The sequence below is a fragment of the Pantherophis guttatus genome, chromosome 1 (genome assembly GCF_059756535.1).
Source record: "Pantherophis guttatus breed Tessera chromosome 1, ASM5975653v1, whole genome shotgun sequence".
NCBI classification, from domain to species: Eukaryota; Metazoa; Chordata; class Lepidosauria; order Squamata; family Colubridae; genus Pantherophis; species Pantherophis guttatus.
In genome coordinates, this window is record NC_142063.1 from 19,912,912 (window position 1) to 19,940,645 (window position 27,734).

Sequence of the window (27,734 nt, forward strand, 5' to 3'; positions counted from 1 at the left end):
GTGTGAATCCACCATCTGAATTAAGATTATTCTTCCCTATCAACCATTCTTTGCCCAGAGTAGTTGGTAGAGGTCAGTGGCTAGAAATAGAAATAATAAAATCACTAATTCGTTTTTCGCCTCTTTTCTACATCCAGTTTTCTTGTCATCTATATGCAAGTTATCACAGGAAATATGTAGAAGAGCAAGTCTGGTTTGAACAGAATTCAGTTTCAGGAAATGTAAGGCCAGTTGCACTTATTTCCAGTATTCTTTCAAGAATGGCCAAAAGTGATTTGATAAGACGTAGAAGCAAAAGCCGATCTAGGATCCAGCGGAAACTTTTGTAATCATGGGATAACAGATGACAATAGGAAGTATTTTGACAATTTAGTAGAGCTATGAACAGTGGCATTCCATGGAATCAGTGCTTTCAACTTATTTATAAGCGATTTGGAATGCAAAAAACCCTCCAAATGTCATTTCCTTTGTTGAAAATAAAAGTTTTAAAAGTGGGAAATAGCGACCATTCTAAGCAACATAAAGCGAACCAGTTTTGTGTAGTGGTTAAGGTGCTGGCCTACAAACCAGGAATTCTAGTCCTGCTTTAGGCACAAAAACTAGCTGAGTGACTTTGCACCAGTCATTCTCTCAGCGCAACCTATCTTACAGCATAATTGTTGTGGGGAGAATAGGAGGTAGGAATTTAGGAAAAATCCCTTCTTAAACATTTCCCACACTTTCTGTGGGCTGGGACATCTACTGGTTGTCCTGTGTGCGGCTTTCCTTCCTGTCTCCCAAAGTCATTCTCCTCTACCATTACACATTATGCCTTTATAGACAACAACCATCATACTTGGAATCCTGCACACACAGGGCCTGTCTTATGTGGGCTGCAGAAATCTAGATGATTGTAAGATGGCAGCATAAAAAAGGAGTTTCTCTTTTTGCTGCCATCTTGCTGGATTTTTGTAGCGAAGGTCTAGAAGCTCTATAGACAACGCTTAGACAACACTGGGCACTACACATTGCAAAAAAAGCGTGTTAAAATTGGAGGAAAAAAGGGCAATCCAATCTCGAGTCTAAAATGCCTCTAAAGAAAAAGATTTGTGAAGAACATTCTTATAAGGAAAAAATTATAAATACTAACACTTTACTAAAAGTCTTGCTCATATGCCACTTACAGCATTTACTGCTAACGACAAGGAGCTACCAGTCATTTTTATCATGTTTTTATCAGTATAGCATACTGTATGCACAATTAAAGCTCTATTTTGCTTCAAGCATATGTATGCTATTTGATGCAAACTAGGATCTCTAATTTAGAGACTACCTTGCAATTCACCATACTTGGCCAACATCCAACAAACCAGAGTATTTCCTCCTTATATTCCACTTACTCATAGCTTATGTTTAAATGGTTAACTCACAGAGCAGGTAGAATGAATATCAACCATATGTATATGTGGAGAAGTAAGGAACTAGAGGAATCAAGTTATGTTTATTGCAAGAAATATTTTCTGATGAGATTTGTAAAGGGACAATTTTATGCGAGCTTGGTTTTAATTTTGGATTTGAATTTTACTGTGAATTGGCAAGTATAAGTATCTGTCTGAATACATTAAATTATAATGGATAGCTTGTTCTTATAATTAATCTAATTCAAAATTTGATTCACTTAGATCAGGGGTGTTAAACTCACGTCGTCACGGCAGCGTCACGTGACATTAGAACTTTCCCTTCACTAAACCGGGAGTAGCTAGCGCATGATGCATCCGGCCCCTGGGCTGGGAGTTTGACAGCCCTTAGATTAATAAGGATTAATTTTATGTAACAATCTCATCTTAATATCTACCGCTCACATAATAAAATTATATCCCATTCTAACTATATAATATTGTACTTTAAGAAACCCTTTCTCAATCTCCTGCATTCTAGATATAATTTATCTTTTGAATAGCACTGAATACATATGTTTTTGCCAAACAATTAGCACAGTAAAACTGATTGTTATTTATATAGCTGCCCATTTCACATTCATGACTCAGATTTTTTTCTCAGAGATAATTCACATGCATTTGCTTCATTTTCATCCCAAATAATATTTGCAATAAAAAGATTAGTCAAGTAAGTTTGTACATTTATGTATTTTATTTATTTTTTACAAAGAACACTTGCTCTCACCAGAGCAGCATAACTATTTCCATACTGCTATTGTGTGTTTTTTTTTTGCAAAGGGGGGGGGAGGAAAATGTTAAAAATATAATTTTAAATGCAAATATGTTAAAAAATCCTATCCTAATGCATTAAGAAAATACAAAACTAAGTCAGAATTCATTCACAATAATAATCAGCATGGATTTATGTCATGAGGAAGGGTGCAATGCTATGTAATAAATAAAGCCATTATTTTATGCCAAGGCAACTTAAGTTTTGCATTGTTAAATTGCTTCTAGCAACTATAATTATTTTAGATGAAGCAGACTTAATCTACATATGCAGTTTTCTTCATAGAATCTTGTACCCATTATTTTCAAGGAGAAGCAACAATGGCTTTGAAAATTCCTTGCATACAAGGTGGGTATTTGTCTTCAGGCTCCTAGTTTGATTTCAGAGATTCTACCAGCCCTATATATGTATCTTCGATTTAAGACACAAGATCTGTAACCTTTTTTCTTTTTTTTAAAAAAAAAGCCCAAAAACTTCATGCCACATTCCTGAAGGAATGACTTCTGTGTCTCATCTGCAAGACTTTTCACTATGTAAAGTGCAAATGTCAACAAATGCACACTGAGGTTGGGGGGGGGGGGCATTCACCCTGTAAAAATATTAGTTGCATCTTACGTCACATTATATGTATTTAAATATTGAGGCAGCAAGTCCAAGAAAAGTTCCACTTCTTGAAACTTAACTGTAGACTAATAAAACTTTCCTGGCATCTCCAGTATAAAATAGATTACTCAGCATGATTTAAAATAATATGTGCAATGACCATCTAGCTCGGAGAAATGGCACCAGCTTTAAGCTAGGTCAACTTTATGGCGATATTTGAGAATCAGTCTCCTGAGCTGAAACCCATTTTTTTTTTTTTTTGGCCACGGGGTGGAAATTCAAGACTCCCAAAAGGAATTCATTCCTATCTTCACCTTAAACTGCCCTAGAAGATGAAAAGGGATTTAAATCACAACATGCTTGTGATCTGCAGGCCATAAGTTGCCCATTCTTGAGACAGATAGGTCTTTGAAATGACACATGGACTGTTTGTCCAGACTCCCAAAGCAGCCAGCCAGGTTTCAGCCTAGTGTGTTGTGTGAATCCAGTCTGTACAGTTAGTGTAGGTTTAAGTAGGTCATGCAAATGCAGAACTTTGGGCAAATTCAATAAACTGGTTGGGTAATTATGGGTAAATCTGCAATGCAACCACAATATTTTGTCAATATTCTCACATCCCTCTAACTCACCAGGAAAATGTCTAGAGATTCTTGGTCATCCAGATCATAGTTGTCTCAAAGGTGCTTTTACAAAGGCAAATGGATTATTTTTTTCCCCCTGAGGAAGAAGAAGAAAATGTTTTGGGATGAAAAGCGAAACATTTTCTTCTTCTCAAGGAAAAAAAACAGTCCAGGTCCCTTTTTAAAAAGCATCTTTTGAGTCACCAGGAGGATTTAATTTTTTTTAATGTACAATTGTGTGAGCCCAGCTATTCAGCAAACCATGGTTAAGCAAGCCATGGTTTAGCTTATATGAATTCAGTCATATATGCTAAACAACTATTTGAGATGATTAATCACATTCTGACGAGAATTAATCAGATAAATGTTCTGCTAATGGACATCTGGATCAAAATATAACTATCTCTTGGATTTGCACTTGTTCAAATTTTGCAATGCATTTCTCAATTCCAAAAAGCATTCCAAAACATGTCAATAAAAAGCTCCAATAGGATAATTAAAACGATGATGTAAACTATAAGAGTTTACCAAGATCCTTGGTAGTACAGGGGTTTAAGGCACCCTGTTATTAAGCTGGTTATTAAGACCAGCTGCCTGCAATTACTGCAGGGTTCGAATCTCGCCAAGGCTCAAGGTTGACTCAGCCTTCCATCCTTTCTAAGATAGGTAAATTGAGGACCCAGTTGTGGGAGCAATAAGCTGACTTTGTATAAATATACAAAAGGATGAAGGCTATTGCTGAGCACATTGTAAGCCGCCCTGAGTCTTCGGAGAAGGGCGGCATATAAATCAAATTAAAAAAAAAAAAAAAAGAAATAGCATGTTTTGCTCTGATTTTAAAAACACAAGTGGAATGAATTCAATGATCTGCTTATTTGTATCTCTTTATCAGAGGGAAGGGCAGTTTTTGGACATGGATCTATTCTGCTTTTTCTCTATCCACCAATTGAAGTCAGGTATATGCTGAAAATTAAAGAAGGATCAAGGATCAGCATTTGAGTTTAAAGGCCTCTCACACAATCCCATCTTTCATAACCTCAGTAGTATAATTTAGAGTTTGAGGAGGCATCATATAGCTGCTATTGTTAATTAACTGGGACTCAAAAATCCTTATTGATCATCTTCTAACCATTCCAATATCTGCCTATAAATCTTGGTCTCCCTGCTTTTGATATTCCTGTGTGACCTAATAGTAGACACAATAGTGACCTGTTAGTAGCCACAATAGTCAGCCATATATCCCAGTGATCATGGACAAGTCTCACTGGTTTTCTATCATTCTACCATCTACTGTCCTGCCAGCAACTTCTGAAAGAGCCAAGAGAGGACAAAGCTCAGAAAGAAAAGAGGAAAATCCTACGCATTTCAGGAGCAGAAAAGGCAACTTAAGGCTCTTTGAAGAGAAGAGGCACTGGAGAAGATCTGCTACATAAAGGCAGCTGCGTCAGGAGCAGCGTACAGCAGTGTAATCCATCAACCTGGCAGACTGTAGTTGAGATATTTTCAAGTGGTGTCCCAGTTGCTTACAAATGCTCGCTGAGGAGAGAAACAAAAGTTACCCACAACATGCTCAATTGTTTACGACAAGACATTTGATGCCTTGGAAATGACAACAATAAACAACTCTTAAATCCAATGCAACCCTCATTTTAGTTTCAATAGGCAGCTAGTTTGTTTTCAGTTTGCACACTAAATTAGCAAATGAACTTCGGTGACTAAAATTAAATTTGCATTAGAGCTGCCATGTCTAACCTATGGCCCGCGGACCGCATGTGGCCCTGGACAGCTAGTAATGCGGCTCCGTAGGATCGTATAAAAATATTTTTAAAATGTTATTTATATACATTAACTATAGTATATATTTTATATGCAACCCAAGACAATTCCTCTTCACTCAATGCAGCCTAGGCAAGCCAAAAGATCCATGCTTTTTAGAGCAGTGTTTCTCAAACTTCACAAACAGAGCTCTGGTAGCGCAGCAGACTAAAGCACTGTTATTAACAGTGTTATTAACACCAGCTGCCTGCAATTACTGCAAGTTCAAATCTCACCAGGTTCAAGGTTGACTCAGCCTTCCATCCTTTCTAAGGTAGGTAAAATGAGGACCCAGATTGTGGGGGCAATATGCTGACTTTATATAAAATATACAAAAGTATGAAGGCAATTGCTTAACGCATTGTAAGCCGGCCTGAGTCTCCGTAGAAGGGCGGCATATAAATCAAATTTAAAAAAACACAAAAACTTGGCAACCTGATGATGGATGGACTTCAGCTCCCGGAATTTCCCAGTCAGCTATGCTGAGAGTTGAAGTCCACCCATCCTCAAGTTGCCAAGGTTGAGAAACACTGCTTTTGAGTATGTGTGCAAAGGAACACGCCACATTCTGGATTCATATCTTTCTCTTATAAAAGAGCGCATGGCTGAAGAGAAACCTGCAGCATAACCCACCTGCTTTGTGGGCAAAATATCTCAGGCTCCTTTAAGAAAGAGACAGGAGGAAATGATGGGAAAGACCTAGTGCTTTCCAAATCCTGGACAAGCAGATAATTCAAGGCAGAGATGTGTAGTGTTTGGATCTGAAGTGGGCAGGCCTTCCTGGCAAACCTCTCTGGGCATCAGATGGGATGGAGACAGGACAGATGCCTCCTGCAGTACCCACCCAGCCAAAACGGGGCACGGGGGCACGTGTGCTCTACCTGTGCTCCCTTTTCAGCCTGGATGGCCTTCTGCAGCACTTTGCTGGCCAAAATGGGGGGGGGGGTGTCCACACTTGTCCCCATATGCCCTGTTTTGGCTGCCAGAGGCACTGCGGGCTGGTCCTTTTGTCAGCTTTGGAAGCCATATTAGGCCAGAAGCTTCCATGCTGCCACCTTCTCACATATGGGAAAGTAGGAGGGGGGATTTAGTAGAGGGGTTGTCTGTACACATAATAGCATTCTTCCTGCCGGTCAAGGTCAGGCCAATCCTGCATCTGGAAAAGAAGTGGTCGTAGTGCTGTCTTGAGATGGGACGGATGCAGTGGTGGGGTTCAAATTTTTTACTACCGGTTCTGTGGGCGTGGCATGGCTTGGTGGGCATGGCTTGGCAGGCGTGGCAGGATACTGTAAAATCTCCATTCCCATCCTACTCCAGGGGAAGGATACTGTAAAATCTCCATTCCCTCCCCAATCCAGGGGAAGGTTTATTTGTTTATTTATTGGTTCGATTTATATGCTGCCCTTTTCCGGAGACTTAGGGCAGCTTACAATGCGTTAAGCAATAGCCTTCATACCTTTGTATATACCTGCTTAGTAGGGCTTTTGGCCCCCCCAAGCGGTGTTCTTTTTTATACAAAGTCAGCTTATTGCCCCCACAATTCGGGTCCTCATTTTACCTACCTCGAAAGGACGGAAGGCTGAGTCAACCTTGAGCCTGGTGAGATTTGAACTTGCAGTAATTGCAGGCAGCTGGTGCTACTTAACAGCACTTTAGTCTGCTGTGCCACTAAGGCTCTTTGCAGGTTATTGCAAAATCTCCATTTGCTCCCGATCAGCTGGGACTCGGGAGGCAGAGAATAGATGGGGGCAGGGCCAGCCAGAGGTGGTATTTACCGGTTCTCCGAACTACTCAAAATTTCCGCTACCGGTTCTCCAGAACTGGTCAGAACCTGCTGAAACCCACCTCTGGACGGATGGTGATTGGAGCATGTGACCGACTGAGGAGTGAGGGGATGGTTTTGGGGGTTTTGATTTACTGAGGGAAAACCTGGACCTCTCAGATTTGGGTTTTCCCAGATGTGCCAGTTTACCTATTCTAGTAAATAGAACTTTGAAAAATGCTTGCTTCAGAGTTTTTACTTGGAGTTGGGTTTTTTTCTGGAATGCTGAAACCTTTGCTATTTCCAAGCCAGCCGTGCGGGCCAGATTTAAGCACCCCGCAGGCTGGATCCGGCCTGCGGGCCTTAAGTTTGACACCCCTGTTCTATACCATCCCTGCTTACAGGTAGTTAACAGTTGACTTATAACTGATCGATGGTGACCTTTTGAGATTCCGATGGACTACCCAAAAGGTACTTACAAACCAGTTCCAAAGTTCTGATGGATACCCCACCCCCCGCAGTCATGTGACTGTATTTCAGGTACTCAGCAACTGGCCTGCATTAATGGCCGTTTGCAACATCCTGGGGTCATGTGACCGCAGTTTACATTTTTGCAGAAAACTCGTGTTTACTTGCAGTTTTGGGCAAATATGTACCATAGCGAACAATAAATTCAGTTAACAACCATGGTGTTCGCTTAATGACTGCAGATTCACTTAATGACAATGCTGACTTGTTTAACTACCACCAACCCTCTCAAAAAGGTAAAATTGGATCAGTCACGTGATTATGACCGTTAATGGGCAGGTTCCATTAAGGACATAAGTCAAGGAGTCCCTCTATTACAGAAGTACATGTTCATGCTTACTTGGCAACACGGGACAAAATCTCCTTGACTCGGACCACCAGCCTTTCATGTTGTATAGGATTGCTCTCAATGGTGCTGTGAAGCTTTGCCATGTAGAAATCAAGCGTGTTCATTGTGGGGGTCTCACCTGTGCCTGTTGGAAAGAATCCCATTAACTGCTTGAGCACCAATTAGTAACCTTGCTTAATTAACATTGTGTAGGCTACTCTGAAGATAGCAGAAAACAAATCTGGAAATCTTATCTGGACATAACTTTACAACAACCAAGAGTTAAACACTTGCATTTTTAACAAAGTAAAACATGCTGTTCAGAATGGTTTCTCAATGACGTATTTTGTTTTCCTACTGTATGGTTACAGAACACGTTGACCTGATTCAGAGTGATGACAATGCATAAATTTGCTTCCCCTCCATTTTCCATTTTAGCTCTAAAATGTAAAGCTGGAATCTAGCAAGTATCTAATTGGAAGAAATCAAGAAGTTTTCCAGTCAAGCTTATATCCCAGAAATGCTTGTAGCACCCGTAGAAATCTGATTTGCTTCTGCTGCTGGCATCTATTTTCCCTCACCCTAACCCTAACCCCTCCCCAATTTCCTATTGCCTTTTTTTCAGTAGCCTTCAGCTTTCATCCATTTATTCAATGATTGCTAAAAGTTCAGCAGCACTGAAAAAGCAGACATATGACTGACTGGTCATTAACGTTTCAGCTGTCACAGCAACCCTACAGCCATATGATTGTTATCTGGGCATTTAGGTGCCTGGCTTGCAATTATAACCTCACAGGGAGGTTACATAATCAGTCACATTATTATGATTTTCACTTTTCTCTGACGGCTTCCCACAAGCAACCACGACTGGGAAGCCAGTAGGGAAGGTTGCAAGTTGCTCTAGTCTAGGGGTCCCCAACCCCTGGTCTGTGAACCAACACTGGTCCTTGGCATGCCAGCAACTGGGCCACGCCAACAAATGAAGCCCCATCCGCGGGATGCAGGCAGTATAAGAAACCATGCCTCCCTCCAATCTGTGAAAAAACCTCTCTCCACAGAACCAATCCCTGGTGCCCCCTTGGGAGCCACTGCTCTAGTAAGTCACTCCTGCTTTTTCTCCATCCACAGCACAACTGCATTCATTTATCTTGGTCTACAACCTAAGTACAGCGGTACCTCAGTACTCACCGTTAATTGGTTCTGGGAGGTGCAATGAATACAAAAAAATGATGAGTACCAAGCACATTTTTCCCATGAGGAATAATGTACCGTGTTTCCCTGAAAATAAGACAGGGAGTTATTTTCTTGTGACCCCCCCCGAAATAAGCACTTGGCCTTATTTTCAGGGAGGTCTTATTATTTTTGAGGTGCAGGAGGTGACCTGCGTGGTCACCTCATGTCTGCTGCTGACACAGCCGCTTGTCGGCTGTTCGCCCCTGAGGCCGTGCACATGCTTCCAGCCATGGTTCCCAGGACTCTGCACCATGCCGTCGGCCTGGCCATGCCACTACGACCGGATGTCCCGTCGCCGCTGTCACCTCTCTGTTCATCGCTAATGGCTTTTGCGGCGGCCATTAGCGTGACAGAAGGGGGGCGGTGGCTAGGGTTGTGGGAGCGGCTGTTAGGTAAGGGTGTGTGGGGTGCATGGGGCATGTTCCCCCCTCCCTTCTCCCCCTCCGGCCTCGCCTCCTCACCTCATGTTGTTTGCGCGGCAAGCAGAGGAAATGGCAGGGACCGGCTGCGTATGTGTTTAAATATTTTCGGGGAGGGCTTATTTTGAGGGAAGGGCTTATTTTAGCCCATGCGCTCAAAAGCCTGATTGGGTTTATTATCCGGGGAGGTCTTATTTTCAGGGAAACAGGGTATGAGTCACAAGGTAGCCAACATGAACATGTTCTAGCTTGTGCCAAACAAACAATGAGTCCCAGGACAAAATTTTCATGTCAAAATGCGTCAAGTACCAAACTCAATGAGTTTCAAAGCAGTTGAGTACCAGGGTACCACTGTATAAATAACAGGCCTGTCTAAATCCAAAGTGTTTTTTCTTTCAGCAATAATCTTGGTGCAAGTCTCCAAATGGAGACTGGATGGTCATTTGTCAATTCCTCTAATGAAGAAGGGGTTGGACTAGATGAAATCAAAGATCTTTCCCAACTCTTAACAGTTCTATGATGGAAATGTTTTTCTATGCAGAGACAGACTTCCTGAAAGGACCCTGAAGAGTTTGTCCAAATCTTCTGGTAAATATCACCACCTCAACACTCTTGCATTTGTAAGAAAGTAAAACTTGATATTGTAGAATGGGACAGTGTTTTGCTTGTGGCACTGCCATGATCGATGCACTGCTAAAAGATTTATAGAATAACAGAGTTGGAAGGGACCTTGGAGGTCTTCTAGTCCAACCCCCTGCTTAGGCAGGAAACTCTTCAGACAAATGGTTATCCAATCTCTTCTTTAAAACTTCCAGTGTTGGAGCATCCGCAACTTCTGGAGGCAAGTTGTTCCACTGATTAATTGTTCTGTCAGGAAATTTCTCCTTAGTTCTAGGTTGCTTCTCTCTTTGATTAGTTTCCATCCATTGCTTCTTGTCCTGCCTTCTTTGGTGCTTTGGAGAATTGCTTGACTCCCTCTTCTTTGTGGCAGCCCCTGAGATATTGGAACACTGCTATCATGACACCCCTAGTCCTTCTTTTCATTAAAATAGATATATCCAATACCTGACTGCTATACACAAGTGTTGCAAAGCATGCAACACTTGTGTGTAGTGTCTCCTAAATTGGCAGGGGAAGCATTGTCAAACTAAAACTCTCCAGTACCTGGAATGGGAAGGCTGGCAAAACTGGCTGTCAGAGCTTGGCGCACCGTCTGGAGCTGTTGCTGCAATGCCATTGTCTGCCTCTCCTCCAGTGCAAGCTCCTGCTCTAGGCGCTCCTTGGCGCAGCTCATGCTCTCTGTGTGCTTCTGCAGGATGGCATTCTGCTCCTCAAACTCCGTGTTCATCTTACGCAGTCTCCGCAGCTCTGCTTCCCGGGCTGCTCCAGCAAAGAGAAAGGGAAAACAGGAGGACCAGAATTAAAAAAAGAGGGGAAAAAACAAAGATCACAATCCTGCTTTTTCAACCTCTGTTTCCAGTCCATGATAAAAATAGGCAACTGCTTGCTATAACCTTCTCCAATTTGACACCTTTCAGATGTGTTAGTTATAGCGCTCAGAATTCCCTGACTTTGACTGTGTTGGTTGGGAATTTTTAGGGGCACCAGAGAGAAGTTAGATTTCTGGACAGTCTATTTGTCTTCCATAACGTCCTAGCAAAAAGTAGACTCAACTCTAATGGCCTTGAATGAATGTAGCCAGGTGGGTTTATCTATGTAATTTGAACCGTGCACTGTTTGTCTTCTCCTATAATCCCTAGATAAATGATTCTGGAAGATTTAGTATCTAAGGAGAAATCACAACTGGAACAACAAGGAAAGATCTCCTAAGTGTTTTATGAAGAAAGTCAAAGCAAAAAGTGAGCTGGTTCAGACATTGCACAAAGCAAACACATCATAAAGTCAAGGGGGTTTATTTTTGGACTTAGCATGCACTAGGAATAAAGATACTGTTCCTTTTATGTTTTAGCTCAATTTGTGAACTGGACCAACTGTAATTTAATAAACGGTTATTAACAGAAGAATAAAGACTGTTAATCTAGGCATTTGCTTTAGAATAAATGTCTCTGGAGATTCTCAGTCATCCAGGTCATGGTTGTCCCAAAGGTGCTGTTTCAAGAGGCAACCGGACTTTCTGGTTTTTCTTTTCTTTTCTTTTCTTTGAAGATGTTTTGCTTCTCATCCAAGAAGCTTCTTCAGATCTGACTGGATGGTGAGGAATCGAAGGATTTACAAGAAAAATCAGGAAGTCTTGTTGCCTCTTGAAAAAGGACCTTAGAATAGTTCTTAGAACGTGCCTTTTGTGCCAATATCCATCTCTAGCATTAAAGATTTCCACTCTTTCAGTGATTAATGCGGCAATCTCTTTTCCATTGCAACTGAAGGCAAAAAAGCTCAATTCCAGATTTTCTAACCATTTTAAGTCAAGCTGGTCCTCCTTCCTCAAGTCAATTCACGTTTTAATAGCGCCTCAACTTTCCTAGAAAATTTGGGCATCTTTAATTTCAAATCTATCTTCACTGTGTGTCAAAACTTCATTGTAAAATATCTCTGTTGTATATAAAGAAATAGGAAAGGCAGCATCCCCCTTATATACACTCCAGGGGTGAAATTCGACCGGATCAGACTGGCTCGGATGAACCAGTAGGGACAATTTGAATCAGTTCGCTGAACCCATAAAAATCACCCCTGGTTGGCCCCGCCCACACCCGCCTGGTCGCTCGCTCGCTACTCACCTCTTCCGGCCACTTGCTCGGCCCTTCTGGCCGATATTCCACAGAATTCAACGTTAAATGCAGCAGAGAGAATCCGAACTTTTCTCCTTCCATTCACAGTGGAGCTGCCGCAGCCTGTCCCTTTAAGGTAGTCCCCGGGAGGGAGAGGGCCAGGGTGGGGACCATAAAGGGAGCAGAAGCTCTGCTGTGAATGGAGGGAGAAAAGTTTGGCTTCTCTCTGCCACAGCATTCACTATGAGCCCTTCTCGTGCTCATACACACATTTTTTCCTACCGGGTTCTGTGGGCGTGGCTTGGTGATGGTGGGATCATGTGACTGAGTGGGCATGAGTGACATTGAGTTGGCCACACCCACTCAGTCACAGGACCCCCACCCCCACCCCCAAGCCACACCCACAGAACCGGTAGGAAAAAAAATTGAATGTCACCACTGATACACTCACTCAGTCCAACAATTCATTCCTATCAGATCTGAGATTCAGGTTGCAGCCATTGCTTGTGGCTTTTGGAAGGTGGCACAGTGGGAAGAAATGTTATTTGGTATGCCACAGTTTCCATAAGGGAAACCACCCTATCTTAACACTGACTAGATTTCAACAGTTTCTTTTGTACCTTTGTTCTGGTCTAAGAATTCCTCTGTAAAAATAGGGACATCAAATGTTGAGAAGCCATCACTGCCCCCTTCTCCAATCTGCAAGAAAAGATAGGTAAGAAAGCTAGCCAAAAAGCATTAATAACTTAAAGGTTATATATTTTTCCCAGCTTGGCATGGAAACACTGAAAATGTGGGAACTATGTTTCCACAGAGCCTTAGAAGATAATATCCTTTCTTTTTCAGAATTAGCAATGAAAGGTTGGGTATTGCAATGGAGCTACTACACTATACATTAATGTGCTATAAGTCTGGCATCAACGCTTCAGGACAAAGCTAACAGGGATTAAAACAAAGCTTATATCTATGATTCTTCTTATAGTTGAGACGTCACAGCAGTTAATAAAAAGAACACAGCCACCATTAATTTAATGCTCAAGAAACTAAAATGGTATTATCTAGGCGATGCCAAATGGATTTTTTCTTAGAAGTGAACATATCGTTAATTGTTCCCCTAATTTTCAAATCAGTAGGATGTTAAGACTACAAACGGAACGCTTTCATGCAAATTCTAAATCTAATGTCTAGATCAAAAACTACATCGACATAACTGCTTTCCTGGAGTTTATCTGGAGTTTTTAGGCTCAGATTTTTCATTTTTTTTTTTCCCCAGATAGAAATGTTTTGAAATTGCAGCTCGGTTGCACTAACTACTGCCGGGTATGTGTATGTATGTGTGTACCTAGAGAAAGTGTACTCTTCACATTCAATATGCTAGATAAAAGGCAAAGCAAATGGATGGTGAAATATCTTACCTAAATGACTAGTAACTAGAAAATCAACATAATCACAATTTCTCATTTTCAGGTTTGAAATTTCTAAAAGCAAAATCTGAAGGGTGTCAAACTGGATTTCTTTGAGGGCCGGATCAGCACTGAAGTTCTCCTCCGTGGGCCAGTGGGAGAGGAGGGGGCAGGGAGCGGGGAAGGGAGACCGGACAGACGCCTCCTGCAGCACCCTGCTGGCCACAATGGGGCGGGGGGGCACACACGCCCTCTCTGCACCTCAATTTCACCCTCGATGGACTCCTGCAGCACTCTGCCAGCCAAAAATGGGCTGCCTCGAGGCCTCATGGGGCGTTCGCATGTCCCGCTTTCGGCCTCCCCAGCTTCCAGCAACACTCACGAGGCCTCCATGCAGCCCATTTTTGGCTAGCTGGAGGCTGGGCAGATTGAAAATGGGCTGCAGGGGACCGCATGCGGCCCATTTTGTCCGGCAGAGTCACCGCGGGCTGGTCCTTTGATAATTCCAGGCCGGCCCCACAGGACAGATTTAAGCACCCCAAGGGCCAGATCCACCCCATGGGCCTTGAGTGTCACACCCCTGCCTTACACCCTGACAAATTACCTTGTATCCATTCAGCAATGTGTTCACAGTTCCAGCACCAGCGTCCTCTAAAATAATATTTTTTAAAATAAAAAAATTAGTTAATCAAAGCAGCTATCAAGGAGCTGATAATGTAGCCATGATCTGAATTGAATCCCTCCTAAGGCTTATAACTTCAAGCAGAGGGGAGGAAAGGGAATATGCAAGGAAAATAAGAGACTGATAAATAAGACTTTACAGCTGGAAATTTAACTAATCAGGAGTATCTGATTGTGGGCAAAATTTGTTTACCCCTTTGGAGATCAGGAAAAAAAAAATCCAAGGAGGAACAAATTGTCTTCGGAAGTTGTGGGTGCCCCATCACTGGAGGCTTTTAAGAAGAGACTGGACACCCATTTATCAGATATAGTATAGGTCTCCTGTAAGAGCAGGGAGTTGGACCAGATCAAGGGTCCCCGATCAGCGGGTGCCAGCCCAGTACCGGGCTGTGGCCTATTGGGAACCAGGCCACACAAGAAGTGGGCTGGCACACATGCACGCAGCTCCACTTGTACGAGCAGTGGGCTGGTATACACATGCGCAGAGCCACCATTCACACGAGTGGAGCAGTACACACATGCACACTGGCCCACTGCTCTGGTTCTCCTCTTCCTTTACCCCAGCCAGGCTGCCAAGCTGCAAAGATTGGGAATCACTCAACTAGATCACTTCCAAGATATTGCATTACTGTTGCTATTATGGTTATTGTTACTGGAGCCTCCTTTTTCCCCACCAATGAGGCATCAAATCAAAATTGCAAGGAAACCTCTGCCAGTCTTTATGGGATCTTATCTAAAACGACTTAGTCTGCAAGTAAAGCAGAAAATTCTCATTCCTACATACAATATTGCTTGCAACTTTGTCTTAGGTAAGCTCATTTGAAAGTAGGATTCAGTATGATGTATACATCAAAGGAATGGCTGGCTAACTGTTATGTAACCATCATCCTACATCAAAACATAAATAGGCGGTATTCTTGTAGACAAATTTCCACTGCTCCATTTTATTTATTTATTTATTTATTTTATTCGGCTTATATGCCGCCCTATCTCACAACAGACTCAGGGCAGCTCACAACAATAAAACACAAGCCACAATAAAAATAAAGACTAAAATCTAAAAAATTTAAAATTAACCCATTAAAACCCTTAAAACCCCGTCATCAGACCAGGTCAAGGGATTTTCCCGGGTGGGTTCTTTTTAAAAGAGCAATTACAAAGAAGGCTGAGAAATTAGCTGGTGGGGAAGTGGGACAGCACCAGCGTCCTCTAGGAAGTGGGAAATCTGTAAGTCGGGGGTTCTTAATCTTTTTTGTGCCATAGACCAGTGGCCCCCAACCTTTTGGGCATCAGGGACCGGTTCTGTGGAGAGAGGTTTTTCTGTGGCCTGGAGGGGGCATGTGTTCTGACCTAGGCTTCCCCAAACCATGAAGCAGACTCCTTGTCCCAACAAAACCCCCTTTTATTTAATTTACAGTGAATTCCTCTCCAGCAAAGTCTTTCTTCTCCCAATCTTTCAAGATAGTTCAGACCTTTATCAGGCTTGGAGAGTGGCCAGGCCAATTATCTTTCAGATGCCGCAGTACTTGGCAAGAACAGGGTGGATAAAAATCAATGATTTTTTTAAAAAAATAAAGAAAATCAGATTTTTTTTATTTAAATCGGATTTTTTTGATTTAAATCGGATTTTTTTTTATTTTTATCAAATTTATTTTAATAAAAAACTTTTGGGGTAAAAATCTATTGTAAGATAGTTTTCTATTTAAGATACATAAATAATTTAGTTTATTCAGCATGAAATGGAGCTTAGTTATGTAGCACGAGGCTGTATATTCTGCAACACTGGGACTATCGGTGAGTCAACAGTGGGTCAAAGGAGTAGCAGAGATGACAGTTGCTCTTTAAAAATTATGATTTAAATCGAGTTGATTTAAATCAAGCCTTTTTACTAGGGATTTAAATCATGATTTAAATTGTGATTTAAATCAACTCGATTTAAATCAAATCCACCCTAGACAAGAATGCAGTAATGAACTAATTGTCCCCTGCAAACTCCACTCCCCTTTCACTCCTCTTTTATTCCCTCTGGGAGGGGCCATTCATTGTCCATCTGTGGCCTTACTCCCAAGTCGACCCTTGTTCTCCAGCTGTTCTCTTCATCTGGCAGCTCTGCATATGTGCACACTGGGAACAGGCTCCAGCTGCTCGTCTGCCTCATTGATGTCTGACTCCAAAGGCAGCTAATAACTGGCATACGGCCTTGGCCCCCTCTCTGCCTCCGATGCAGAGCCCTCATCAGAGCCTTCCCCAGACCCCAGGACTGGCTCATGTTCCTCCCCAACCTCCTCACTGTCCATATCTGCTGCCAGATCCGCTGGCCGCTGGCAGGCCACAACAGCATGGTTTTGCATCCTGCCTGCATCCCATGGATGGGGCTTCGCTTGTTTGCGCAGCCCGGTTTCTGACATGCTGCAGCCCGGTGCCAGTCCATGGATTGGGACTTGGGTACCCCTGCCGTAGACATTGAGGCTGGTAAAGCCTACACACCTCTTTTCAGCAAAGAAATGTATTTAAATACATAAAAATATGTAGACAGAAATGGTATTACAAAGTTAAGAAGCCTTTCTTGGAGTCCATTAATTACTTCGTTGCATGCATACATTACTGAATGAAAAGCTAAATGTGTCCCTTGAGAGCAACAATATGAGGAAGAAAGATAATAATGGTGAATCCCTAAGAGACAACTTGTACAATTCCTGTATGATGGATTTTCAAGTATCAAATGCAACTGCAAAACTGACCTTTTTTAATTTTCTTCTCTTGCATCTTCTCCGCACACAGCTTGTAAGCTTCTGATTGCTGGTATTCCCGCAGCTCCTTCATGTATTGCTGCTTCTCCCGTTCAGCCTCATCCAGATAGCGCTGAAAACACAGGAAAAGTTATGACTGACCCAATCCATAAACTCCATCTCTCTCTTTAACCTGTGTCTCAAAGGGGCTTTTTTCAGGAGACAACTGGACTTCCTTGTTTTTTCTTTGAAGATGTTTCTCTTCTCATCCGAGAAGCTTCTTCATCTCTGTGACAGGATAGTTGGGAATGGAAGGATTTATATTCCTTGCAGACAGCTGGTCATTTGCATCCTTTTAGAGGGTCATTGAAGCCCTTGGAGGTTTATCTGTGTCTTCAGGGTCACCTGAGTATTGCTCCTGGTTCCTTTAGTCTGCCATTTCCCCCCCACTCCTACTCCCACACCATTCAAAGGTTGTTCATCTCAAATTCTATAGTTAAAGTCTGTAGAAATTCTCTGTCATCCAGGTCGTGGTCAAAGAAAAAACAAGAAAGTTTAGTTGCCTCCTGAAAAAACACATTTGCAACAACCATGACCTAGATGACTGAGAATCTCTACAGACTCTTTATCCCGTGCTTATTGAAACATGCTTATAATCTTAGAAACTCATAATATGCCAATATGGGTAGTCCTCGACTTACAATTGTTTGTTAGTTGACTGAAATTACAACAGCACTGAGAAAAGCGACTTATGACATTTTTCGCACTTACAACCGCTGCAATATCCCAGTAGTCCAGAGGTGGGTTTCAGCAGGTTCTGACCAGTTCTGGAGAACCGGTAGCGGAAATTTTGAGTAGTTCGGAGAACCGGTAGTAAAAATTCTGACTGGCCCCACCCACATCTATTCTCTACCTCCCAACTGATCAGTCCTAGCTGATCAGGAGGAAATGGGGATTTTGCAGTAACCTTCCCATGCCACGCCCACCAAGCCATGCCACGCCCACCAAGCCACACCCACAGAACCGTTAGTAAAAATTTTTGAAACCCACCGCTGCAGTAGTCCCATGATTAAAAATTCAGATGCTTGACAGCCGGCCTCTATTTATGACAGTGGCAGTGTCCTGGGTGAATGTGATCACCTTTTGTTACCTTCTGACAACCAAAGTCAATGGGGAAGCCACATTCACTTAACAACCGTGTTACTAATTGCAGTAATTCACTCAACAACTATGGTAAGAAGGGGCATAAAAATGGGGAAAACTTCACTTAACTGTCCTGCTTAGCAACGGAAATATTGAGCTCAACTGTGGCATAATTCGAGGACTACCTGTAACCAGTGGTGGGATGCTGCCGGTTTAACAACTGGTTCGGTGATTGTGTGCTTTGTGAGCATGCGCCTAACGCACACTGTGAGTGCGGGCACAATTTTAAAAACAATAAGACTGACTTTACTAAATCTGCACTACTATTAATCTTGTCATCGTTCCTATCACCCATCTCCTCCCACTTATGACTGTAACCTTGTTGCTGCTATTCTTATGATTTATATTGACTGTTTCCTAATACGATTTGATTGCTTATTTGTACCCTATGACTATCATTAAATGTTGTATCTTATGATTCTTGATGAATCTATCTTTTCTTTTATGTACACTGAGAGCATATGCACCAAAGACAAATTCCTTGTGTGTCCAATCACACTTGGCCAATAAAGAATTCTGTCCTATCCTATCCTATCCTATCCTATCCTATCCTATCCTATCCTATCCTATCCTATCCTTCTGTGTTACCACTTGGAAGTAACACAGCTGAGGCACAGCAATCCCCTCTGCCGCGCCAAACAGCTGAGAAGATAAAGGTAAGTAAAGCGCAGAGGCGGGCGGGCCAACCTGATCGTTGGAGCGAATGGGTTTGCTCCCAGCTGATCGTCGGAACTACCGGTTCGCCTGAACCGGTCTGAACCGGTAGAATCCCACCCCTGCCTGTAACTGGCAACTGGCTTCGGATTTTGAAGGAATAGAATAGAAAAAGGGATTGATGTTATTGAACTTTGGTGTTGGAAAAGACTTCTATGAATACCACAGATAGCCAAGAAAACAAACAAATGGATCACTGAATACCCAGACTTCTCAATCAAGGCACAAATGGTCAGGCCCAAATTATTTTATTTCAGATAGATTATGTGAATAAAGAAGACGACCAGCAGCATAGTGGGTTAATTCAATTATAGCAATGATGGGTCACTGATGGGAGTCCTGAAGGGTCAGGTTGTGGACAATTACCCAGAAGAAAATCCAACTGTGTGGTCACTAGGAACCAATCTGATAGCACCTAATCAGACACCTGATTACAATAAAAACAGAATTCAATAACAGCAGAATTCAAAATTGTAGAAGCAAAACTGTAATAGTAACTTCTAGATCAGGGATGTCAAACTCGATTTCATTGAGGGATGCATCAGGGTTGTGTTTGACCTGGGGGGGGGGGTTGCCAGGGTGGGCATGGCCAGCTCAATGTCACTCGTGTCAGGGGCGCCTGTGGTGGCCCAAACACTCTACCAGCAAAAATGGGCTCCCAAGCTCCGTTTTCGGCCATGATGGCCTCCTGCAACCCTCTGCCAGCAAAAATGGAGCTCAGGAGGGCCATGTGTGGGCCTCCCAAAATCCGTTTTTGCTGGCAGAGGCACCGTGGGCCAGTCCTTTGCTGTTTCCAGGGCAACCCTGCGGGCCAGACCTAACCACCCCGTGGGCTGGATCTGGCCTGCGGGCCTTGAGTTTGACACCCCTGTTCTAGATTAACATTAGATAAGGACAAAATGCAGGTAGTCCTCCACTTACGACCATAATGGAACATATAATTAAGGGCGAAGGTTATGCTGGTCGTTAAGCAGGTTATCATGTGACCCTATCCAATTTTATAACCTTTATTTTGAGGCAGTCATCATGCTAACATTCCAGTTGTAAAGCAAACCTACTGTTCACAGTGAGTGTATTGTTGTTGTTTTTTTACTGGAAATTGGAAGTAAACTGGTTTCTAGCAAAAAACCTGACATAAATTGCAGTCACGGGACGCTGCAAATGCTCATAAATGCAGGCTGGTTACCTAAAAAATTGCAATCATGTGATCTGGAGTGGAGGGGGGGCATAAGAAGTTTGAATTCAGGTTGTACCTTTGGTGGGGGGGTCTGTTGTAAATTTGAATGGTTGCTAAGGGATCGATTATAAGCTGAGGGAACCCAGAAATAAGATTTGACACTTATTTGTGCCTAACAATCATATTTGGTATTTCTGCTGGCTTCAGAAAATCTTACGTATTTCCATGTTCTCTCACCTGCTTTTCTGTGGGCTGTAGTTTACTCCACTCTGCTCCCAACATTTTTGTGATCTCAGGGAAGGGCAAATCTGGGCGCTGCATGCGAATTTGCTCCCGTCGTTCATTCAGAAAGCGGACGTAGCCTGTCACGGGGGCCTTCGGTCCATTTGGAAGGATTTTCTTCCTCTTCTTGCCTTTCGGCCAGCCCCGCTTTTTCACTGGCTGCCCACAGTGGAAACAAAAAAGTTTGGGTCACTTTGCTCTGGTCACTCCTGCCATTTCTGGAAGCCTGTGTTCAGGGCTGCCACCACATATTTGTGGCAATCCCACACAAGCAAAAGGAAAAATCCTGAACTGCAATCCTGGTTGTGGAAATCAATATACGTGGAATCTCCGACTATACTCTAAACTGAAAGTTTCTAGTCCTCAGAAATCTAGAGACATCCTTGAAAGGATGGAGCACAGTAGAACTGGGGCAATTGGATGGAGCTGAGAGTTTACTGGCTGGATGCCCATCCTAACGCCTATATGGAGTTCTCAGCAGTTTTTTTTTTTCTTTGCACCCTATGAAACATCTGCCATGCCTAGGATTGAACTCTCAACCTTCCGAGTGGGAGGCAAGCATCTTCATCACTAGGCTACCATGCCGCTCAAGAAAGCATAATTAATCTATCAAAAAGTTAAAGTCTTATGCAAGTTGAGCTAGACTCCTAGTAATTTCATCCATGTAGCTTTCTTTGCAACAATGTAGAAGCTGTTTGCTATTTTTTTCTGAATGTTTAAAACTCCCAGTCCAGCCAATAATTCTGCTACAATGTTTTTGATGACTTCTCATTCAAATACAACTAGGTATGCTTAGTATTATGAAGTACAAATAGAGCTTTGGCTGACGTTGTCACTGGGCTGAGTGATCTAATCTATGCATCACCAAATTCAACAATTAAAACTTTTTAAAGCAAAGTCTGTCCATTGTTATTTTGACACTTTCAAAATTCCGAACGCCTTCACTCTGCTAAACAAAAAATTCCCTCAACACTGTCAAACTATTCACTAAGTCTGCATTGCTATTAATCTTCTCATCATTTCTATCACCCATCTCTTCCCACTTATGCCTGTATGACTGTAACCTTGTTGCTTGTATCCTTACGATTTATATTGATTGTTTCCTAATATGATTTGATTGCTTATTTGTATCTTATGACTATCATTAAGTGTTGTACCTTATGATTATTGACAAATGTATCTTTTCTTTTATGTACACTGAGAGCATATGCACCAAAGACAAATTCAGTTTCAGTTTCAGTTTCAGTTTATTTAAATTTATATACCGCCCTACTCCTGAAGGACTCAGGGCAGTGAACAGCCATAAATAAAACAAATATAATATAAAATTTAAAAACAAGTTAAAAGACATATTAAATAGATTTGGCCCACTAATTAAAACACCCCTATTTTTAAGAACAGATCCGAATTAAAATTAAACTCCTTATGCACGGGTGACGGTGCATAAGGAGTCCCGATCCAGAAAGGAACGCAACTGGCGAATCAGGCGAACCTGATAGAAAGTCCCCCTGGCCACAGCCGTCAGATGTTCTTCTAAGGACAGCCATGTATCCAGGAGGACACCCAAGTTGCGAGCCCTCTCCGTGGGGGCCAACGACTCGCCCCCAATAGCCAGCGATGGTACCAGCTGGCTATATTGGGACGCCAGAAACCACTTGGTGGTCCTTGTGTGTCCAATCACACTTGGCCAATAAAGAATTCTATTCTATTCTAAATGCTATAAATACACTCCAATTATATCACTCATAGGCCCCAATCACTAGATTTCCTGCTGACTGCTCTTTTTTTTTGTAACACTTCCTATGACAGCTAATCAAAATTTTGCAGTGGGAATCGGGGAAAATGCTAAGATGATATTACATCCTGATTTACTAAGGACATTTCCCTTCTCAGGTTATCTAGGTTTTAAAAATAAATCAGAGTCCTTCGGGAGAAGGGCGGTATAGAAATAAAAAAAAAAAATCAAAATTGACAAGTATGTTTATATGGACGCACCAGGGGGCTCACCTCCTCTTCGCCATGGGGCTTTTCCCCAATTAACCGAGGGGCCTCGCCTTTCTCCTGTTTAATAGCCACTAGGAAGTTCCCATGTTGAGCTTTACTTGCAGCGTTCCTATAATCCAAAATTACAAGCAAAGATTTCCACAATAGCAATGGAGAACTTCAAAACATTCCAAATCTACCATTAAAACTAAAACAGATTTAGGGACATAGCTAAAGAGTTAAAGGAATCAATAAGAACAGAAGAGAAAAATAAAATGTAGGATTATTTGTTTTAAAAAAAAAACCCAATGAAACACAATCAGACTTTTGATTAGTTTTGAAATCTTAAAAAAAACACTGTATTTAAACTTAAATACATAAAGCATTAAATGAAAAACAAATCCTCCTAGTTGAAAAGACTGTTTCAATACAATGACTCACTGGGCATGTCCAATTTGTTTTCAGTTAAGAATTGTAACAGGAATATTAAACCACTATAGAAACAAGTATGCAAATACACACAGCTCATTTGCTCTACTCATTCACTCAGAATGTGAAGAGACAGGATGCAAAATGTTTTATTCAACCAACAGCTGAGATAATAAGCAACCCACATGCAAGTTTAAATTGGTACCCGAGTCATCTATGTGTGAGTTGGGCCGCTATATAAATTTGTTTAATAAAGAAATGATCCTACCTTATTTGGGCACACACAAAAAATACAAGTTTGGGTTCAGTCATTAGTGTAAGTTACATGTCTAATTTGCTTAGAAGAAGAACCAACAGGAAGCATCCTCTAAGATGTAGCTTGCTCACGTGATTGGTTATTAAGCCAGTTTGGTGTAATTGGTAAAGTGCAGGTGTAAAAACCAAGAGACTCCGATTTCTAGTTCTCCCTTAAACATGAAAACTGGCTGAGTCACTTTAGGCCAGTCCTCCTCTCTCTGTCTAAGTCACCTCACAGGATAGTTGTGAGAGGGAAAAAGAAGGTAAGAAAAAGATGTACATCCCCTTGAGTTGTAGAAAATAGAAATAGAATATAAATATGTAGATAAACAAACCTATGTGTGGGACAGTGCCATGAAAACGTAGTCAGGGCTGGTAAATTTCAAAAATGAAAGAGGGATTTTAGAAGCCGGCCAGGAAAAAGAGATTTTGCATGTATTCAAGATGCAGGATTTCACGATTTGAGTATTTAAACATTTAACAGTATTTGTAACTATTCAAAATAGGTTTAGGGAAAGTTTTAGATATGAGTTAGGTCAGTGATCACTAACCTCTTTGCCGTTGCGTGCCAAAAGCTGGGGGAGCACGGGAGGTTGCCCATGTGTGTGCCCACACCCATAATTCAATGCACCCCACCCCTGCGCATGTGCGCCCCCCAGCTTTTAGCACATGATGGCACAGTGGGCCCAGTAGGCCCGTTTTTCACCCTCCCCAGACTCCAGAGGCTTTCTAGGAGCCTGGGGAGGGCGAAAACGGCCTTCCCCACTCCCCCGGAGGCCCTCCGGAGGCTGGAAACAGCCCATTTCCCAACTTCCGGTAGGACCGAAAGGCCCAAAAATCAGCTGGCTGGCGCACACATGTGTGCTGGAGCTGAGCTACGGCAATGCTCGCGTACCCACTGATATGGCTCCGTGTGCCACCAGTGGCACCCGTACCATAGGTTCGCCATCACGGAGTTAGGTTTTTGAGAAAGATCCCAGGTAGACAAACCATAGAGTCTGTCTGTCTGTCTCTCACACAATCCAAAATCCCCTTGCTCCAAAATAAAAAAGTGTTCATCACTTACAGGAGTCCCGTAGATTGCTGCTTGGAGCTCTGTGACATTCCTTTTTCTTGAATTCAAAAAAACCATAAATGTCCACTTAAACTAAGGAACCTAAAAAAACGACATGTGAAAATTATTAGTTTGTAAATTACAATTAGCTTGGACAGGAAATAATTTACACAGGGGGTTAAAATGGCTCTGAACACTTTTTCTGAATGCCTAAATGATGAATCATGCATCATCTAAACCCTTAGAATGGCTGAACAAAAGCCCTCAGGGCTTGCAAAGAAAACAAAATAGCTTACTTTCCTAAGTAAGCTGACCCTGTAAGAGAAGCTCCATTTGCATAGATTAAGACAGGGGTCTCCAACCTTGGCAACTTTAAGCATGGTGGACTTCAACTCCTAGAAAGCAAAGCTGGCTGGGGAATTCTGGGAGTTGAAGTCGTCCAGGCTTAAAGTTGCTAAGGTTGGAGACCCCTGGATTAAGCGATAAAGGCCTGGCAGGATCAATTTATGTTATGCCCAAAAGTTTCTAACCTGAAAATTTCAATAGAACAGGAAGGGGCAACCACAAGAGAAATTCTCCTCTGGAATATAATAATGGCCATCTTTCTCGATGGAAGCTCTTCAGCTATGCTGGATTGCTACTTCCATCATCCCCAGCCAGCATGGTCAATGGGAATTAGGGGAAATGTAGTTATATAGTAAATTAGCTGCCAAATACTGAATTGGGATTAGTCTATGTACAGTAATTTAAGTGTGTTTCAACCTTGGGAACTTTAAGACCTGTGGACTTCAACTCCCAGAATTCTTCTGTCAGCTTGCTGACTGGGCAATTATGAGAGTTGAAGTCACACATCTTAAAATTGCCAAGGCTGAGAAACACTGTAGCTCAATATTTTTGGAGTAAGAAGCCACCGTCCCTTCATAATCTTAGACTAATGATAGGGAATTTATGATCCTCCATATGCAAGTTGATCCTGTGGCTAGTACAGATTGCTACATGACATCTGGAGAGTTACAGGTATCCAATCTCTGTCTGTAGAGATAATTAGTGACCTGGGAAAGGTCATTCCAATTTGGAAGATACACCAAGATGCATTTTATGTCAAGATGGATAAATAAACACCTCTGCTTTGTTCATACAATACGCTTACAATAAACAGAAATACGGTTTTCTCAACGCAGTTTTCTGAATTTATATGACATGCTGTACCATTAACCACATGGCTTAAATTTACCTATCACATTCGTGTGGGCCAGTCTGTATTACGCAAACATGGCCATTGTGGCATATGGAGAATCAATCTCCACCTTGAACAAAAATGTTAATTGGCGCTCCCATTCATATTGTTGAAATTCTATATTATTAGAAAACCCTACAGAACCAAATAAGATGGAGCAGATGCCTCCCCCCTCAACCCCACTTCACTTAAAACACTCACTATACAGAAGTTGTTCAATAGGCAAGGCTGACTACTGAAATACACAACTTTAGAAACAACATTATAACTAATTTTTTGGGGGAGAGGAGTAAGGGAGAAAGCCCGCACCAAATCCATTAGGTGGGAGGGGTAAAAGAGAATCTCCATTTTAAAAGGCATTGCACCATCGTTAATAGGAGAGTTGTTGCCCTTGGGGGGATTGGGGAAAGGGGGGGGGCTTCCTGAAACCATTGAACTCTTCGAAATTGTTAGAAGAGCTCCCAACGGCCATGCTGGTTGGAGCTTTATGGGTTTTGCAATCCGGGACGTTTGAAAAAGCGTGCCAGGTGAGGCTGCTCTAAGCTAGGCTAGGGACAAAGAACCTGGGAAAATCGCAATATGTGGGGGAAGAAGATACCATTAAATTATACCATCAATGCTCTCGGATAAATGGAGAGCGAAGAGGATGGAAAAGAGGAAGCTAGACCGCCCCCCCCCCTCTTTCCCTCCCAGGATCTCCCCAAAATAAGTTCATGGATCCTTCCTGGATCTCCCACCTTGCGCAGCCCCACATCCCACCCACTTCCCCCCTCTTTGCTATGGCTGAGATCTCCCCGCTCCCTCTTATTGCAACCATTACAATTATTGACTCCCAAAACTTTCCTGGTCCTCCTGCTCTTTTTTTCTCTTTCTCGTCCCTTTCACCAGCAGAAAGCGCCGCCTCCGCCTCCTCCCCTTCCCCCGCCCAGCTGTACCATTATGCTAAACCAGCTTCGCTCTCGAGGCGCTGATTGGAGAAGAGCGGCTTCCCCTCTCTCTCGGGATAGGCCAGCTTCTTTATTTTCACCCCGCCCCGCGCGCCTGTAATGGAATACGTCATGGCTTCCAAGAGCATGGGTTGGTTGGAATTGAGGCCGGAGCCAATGAGAGCTCTTCAAAGGCTCTTCAAAACAGCAAGTGTTCATCATGGACTGGCGACTTATAATGAAATCCTTTGGAGGTATTTCGTCGCCCCTTCCCATATTTATCAATGAGTTGCTTTTGTTAAGTGTATCCACTCATGCTTCGAATTTTAAATAAGGAGATAAAATCGCACGACATTGGACTATTAGTTCCCAAAGAACAAAGTTGTTTGGCCACCGCAACAACTGTAGAAAGGAACTGGGACCCGACTTCCGAAAGTTTTAAAGTCCTGGACCGGTTTCTTTTGGTTAGAGGTGGGTTTCAGCACGTTCTGACCAGTTCTGGAGAACCGGTAGCGGAATTTTTGAGTAGTTCGGAGAACCGGTAGTAAAAATTCTGACTGGACCTGCCCCCATCTATTCTCTGCCTCCCAAGTCCCACTTGATTGGGGGAAATGGGGATTTTGCAGTAACCTTCCCCTGGATTGGAGGGAATGGAGATTTTACAGTATCCTTCCCTTGCCACGCCCACCAAGCCATGCCACACCCACCAAGCCACTCCCACAGAACTGGTAGTAAAATATTTTGAAACCCACCACTGCTTTTGGTCATAGTGGCCAGAGGTTGTAGCCATTGTCAAAGAAATCAGTAAATCAGTACCCACAAAACAGGCAGAAATTCAACAGGAGAAGCTTCCCTTGGGTCCTCTATTTAAAAACAACAACACTTTATGCCCTCATGCCCAGGAGAAACTTTCCTCAATTCTATGGAGCAGTGGTGAAATCCAAATTTTTTTTACTACCGGTTCTGTGGCATGGCTTGGTGGGTGTAGCAGGGTAAGGATACTGCAAAATCTCCATTCCCATCCCACTCCTGGGGAAAGGATACTGCAAAATCTCCATTCCCACCCCACTCTTGGGCGAGCCAGAGGTGGCATTTGCCGGTTCTCTGAACTACTCAAAATTTCCGCTACCGGTTCTCCAGAACCTGTCAGAACCTGCTGGATTTCATCCCTGCTATGGAGTGAATTTGAGATATCTACTTAGATTTCTGCCCAGTAACCAGCTCACCAATTCAAGAAAATATGTGTGCTTTGTTGATTCCCTCAGAATATTTTCAAATTTGGGGCTAGCAAAAACACAGTTCCTGTACTTGCACAACATACTACATGCCTGGGCTGCTGCTGTTCTTATTGATTTGATTTGTATGGCAACTCTTCTC

The 27,734-nt window shown here is 42.5% G+C and overlaps 1 protein-coding gene across 4 annotated transcripts; it reads right to left on the reverse strand.

The window, feature by feature from the left end:
- Nucleotides 1–2,107: 2,107 nt before the first annotated feature.
- Nucleotides 2,108–26,345, reverse strand: HMG20B (high mobility group 20B). 4 transcript variants are annotated; one of them, XM_087894136.1, is made up of 10 exons: nucleotides 26,274–26,345; nucleotides 24,207–24,295; nucleotides 22,427–22,544; nucleotides 20,387–20,590; nucleotides 17,068–17,188; nucleotides 14,250–14,296; nucleotides 12,863–12,941; nucleotides 10,681–10,896; nucleotides 7,877–8,009; nucleotides 2,108–4,967 (listed from the first exon to the last, which is right to left on the reverse strand). In XM_087894136.1, the coding sequence occupies exons 2-10, from the start codon at nucleotides 24,242–24,244 to the stop codon at nucleotides 4,955–4,957; spliced, it is 969 nt and encodes a 322-aa protein (XP_087750262.1). In that variant the 5' UTR covers nucleotides 24,245–24,295; nucleotides 26,274–26,345; the 3' UTR covers nucleotides 2,108–4,954. The 4 variants fall into 4 exon arrangements, with proteins under 4 accessions (XP_087750262.1, XP_060550463.1, XP_034293566.1 ...); XM_060694480.2 differs by lacking the exon at nucleotides 26,274–26,345 and having other exon boundaries at nucleotides 24,207–24,373; XM_034437675.3 differs by lacking the exon at nucleotides 26,274–26,345 and having other exon boundaries at nucleotides 22,439–22,544; nucleotides 24,207–24,372.
- Between the last annotated feature and the right edge of the window lie 1,389 nt (nucleotides 26,346–27,734).

What these genes read in the sequence shown, in the direction of transcription:
- HMG20B (XM_087894136.1), bottom strand. Translation starts at nt 24,244, where the DNA reads ATGTCACAGAGCTCCAAGCAGCAATCTACGGGACTCCT. An exon ending in TACAGCCCACAGAAAAGCAG is followed by an intron (nt 17,189 to 20,386) that starts GTGAGAGAACAT and finishes CTGTGTTTTCAG; the next exon opens with CGCTATCTGGATGAGGCTGA. An exon ending in TGCCAGCCTTCCCATTCCAG is followed by an intron (nt 8,010 to 10,680) that starts GTACTGGAGAGT and finishes TCTTTCCAACAG; the next exon opens with GCACAGGTGAGACCCCCACA.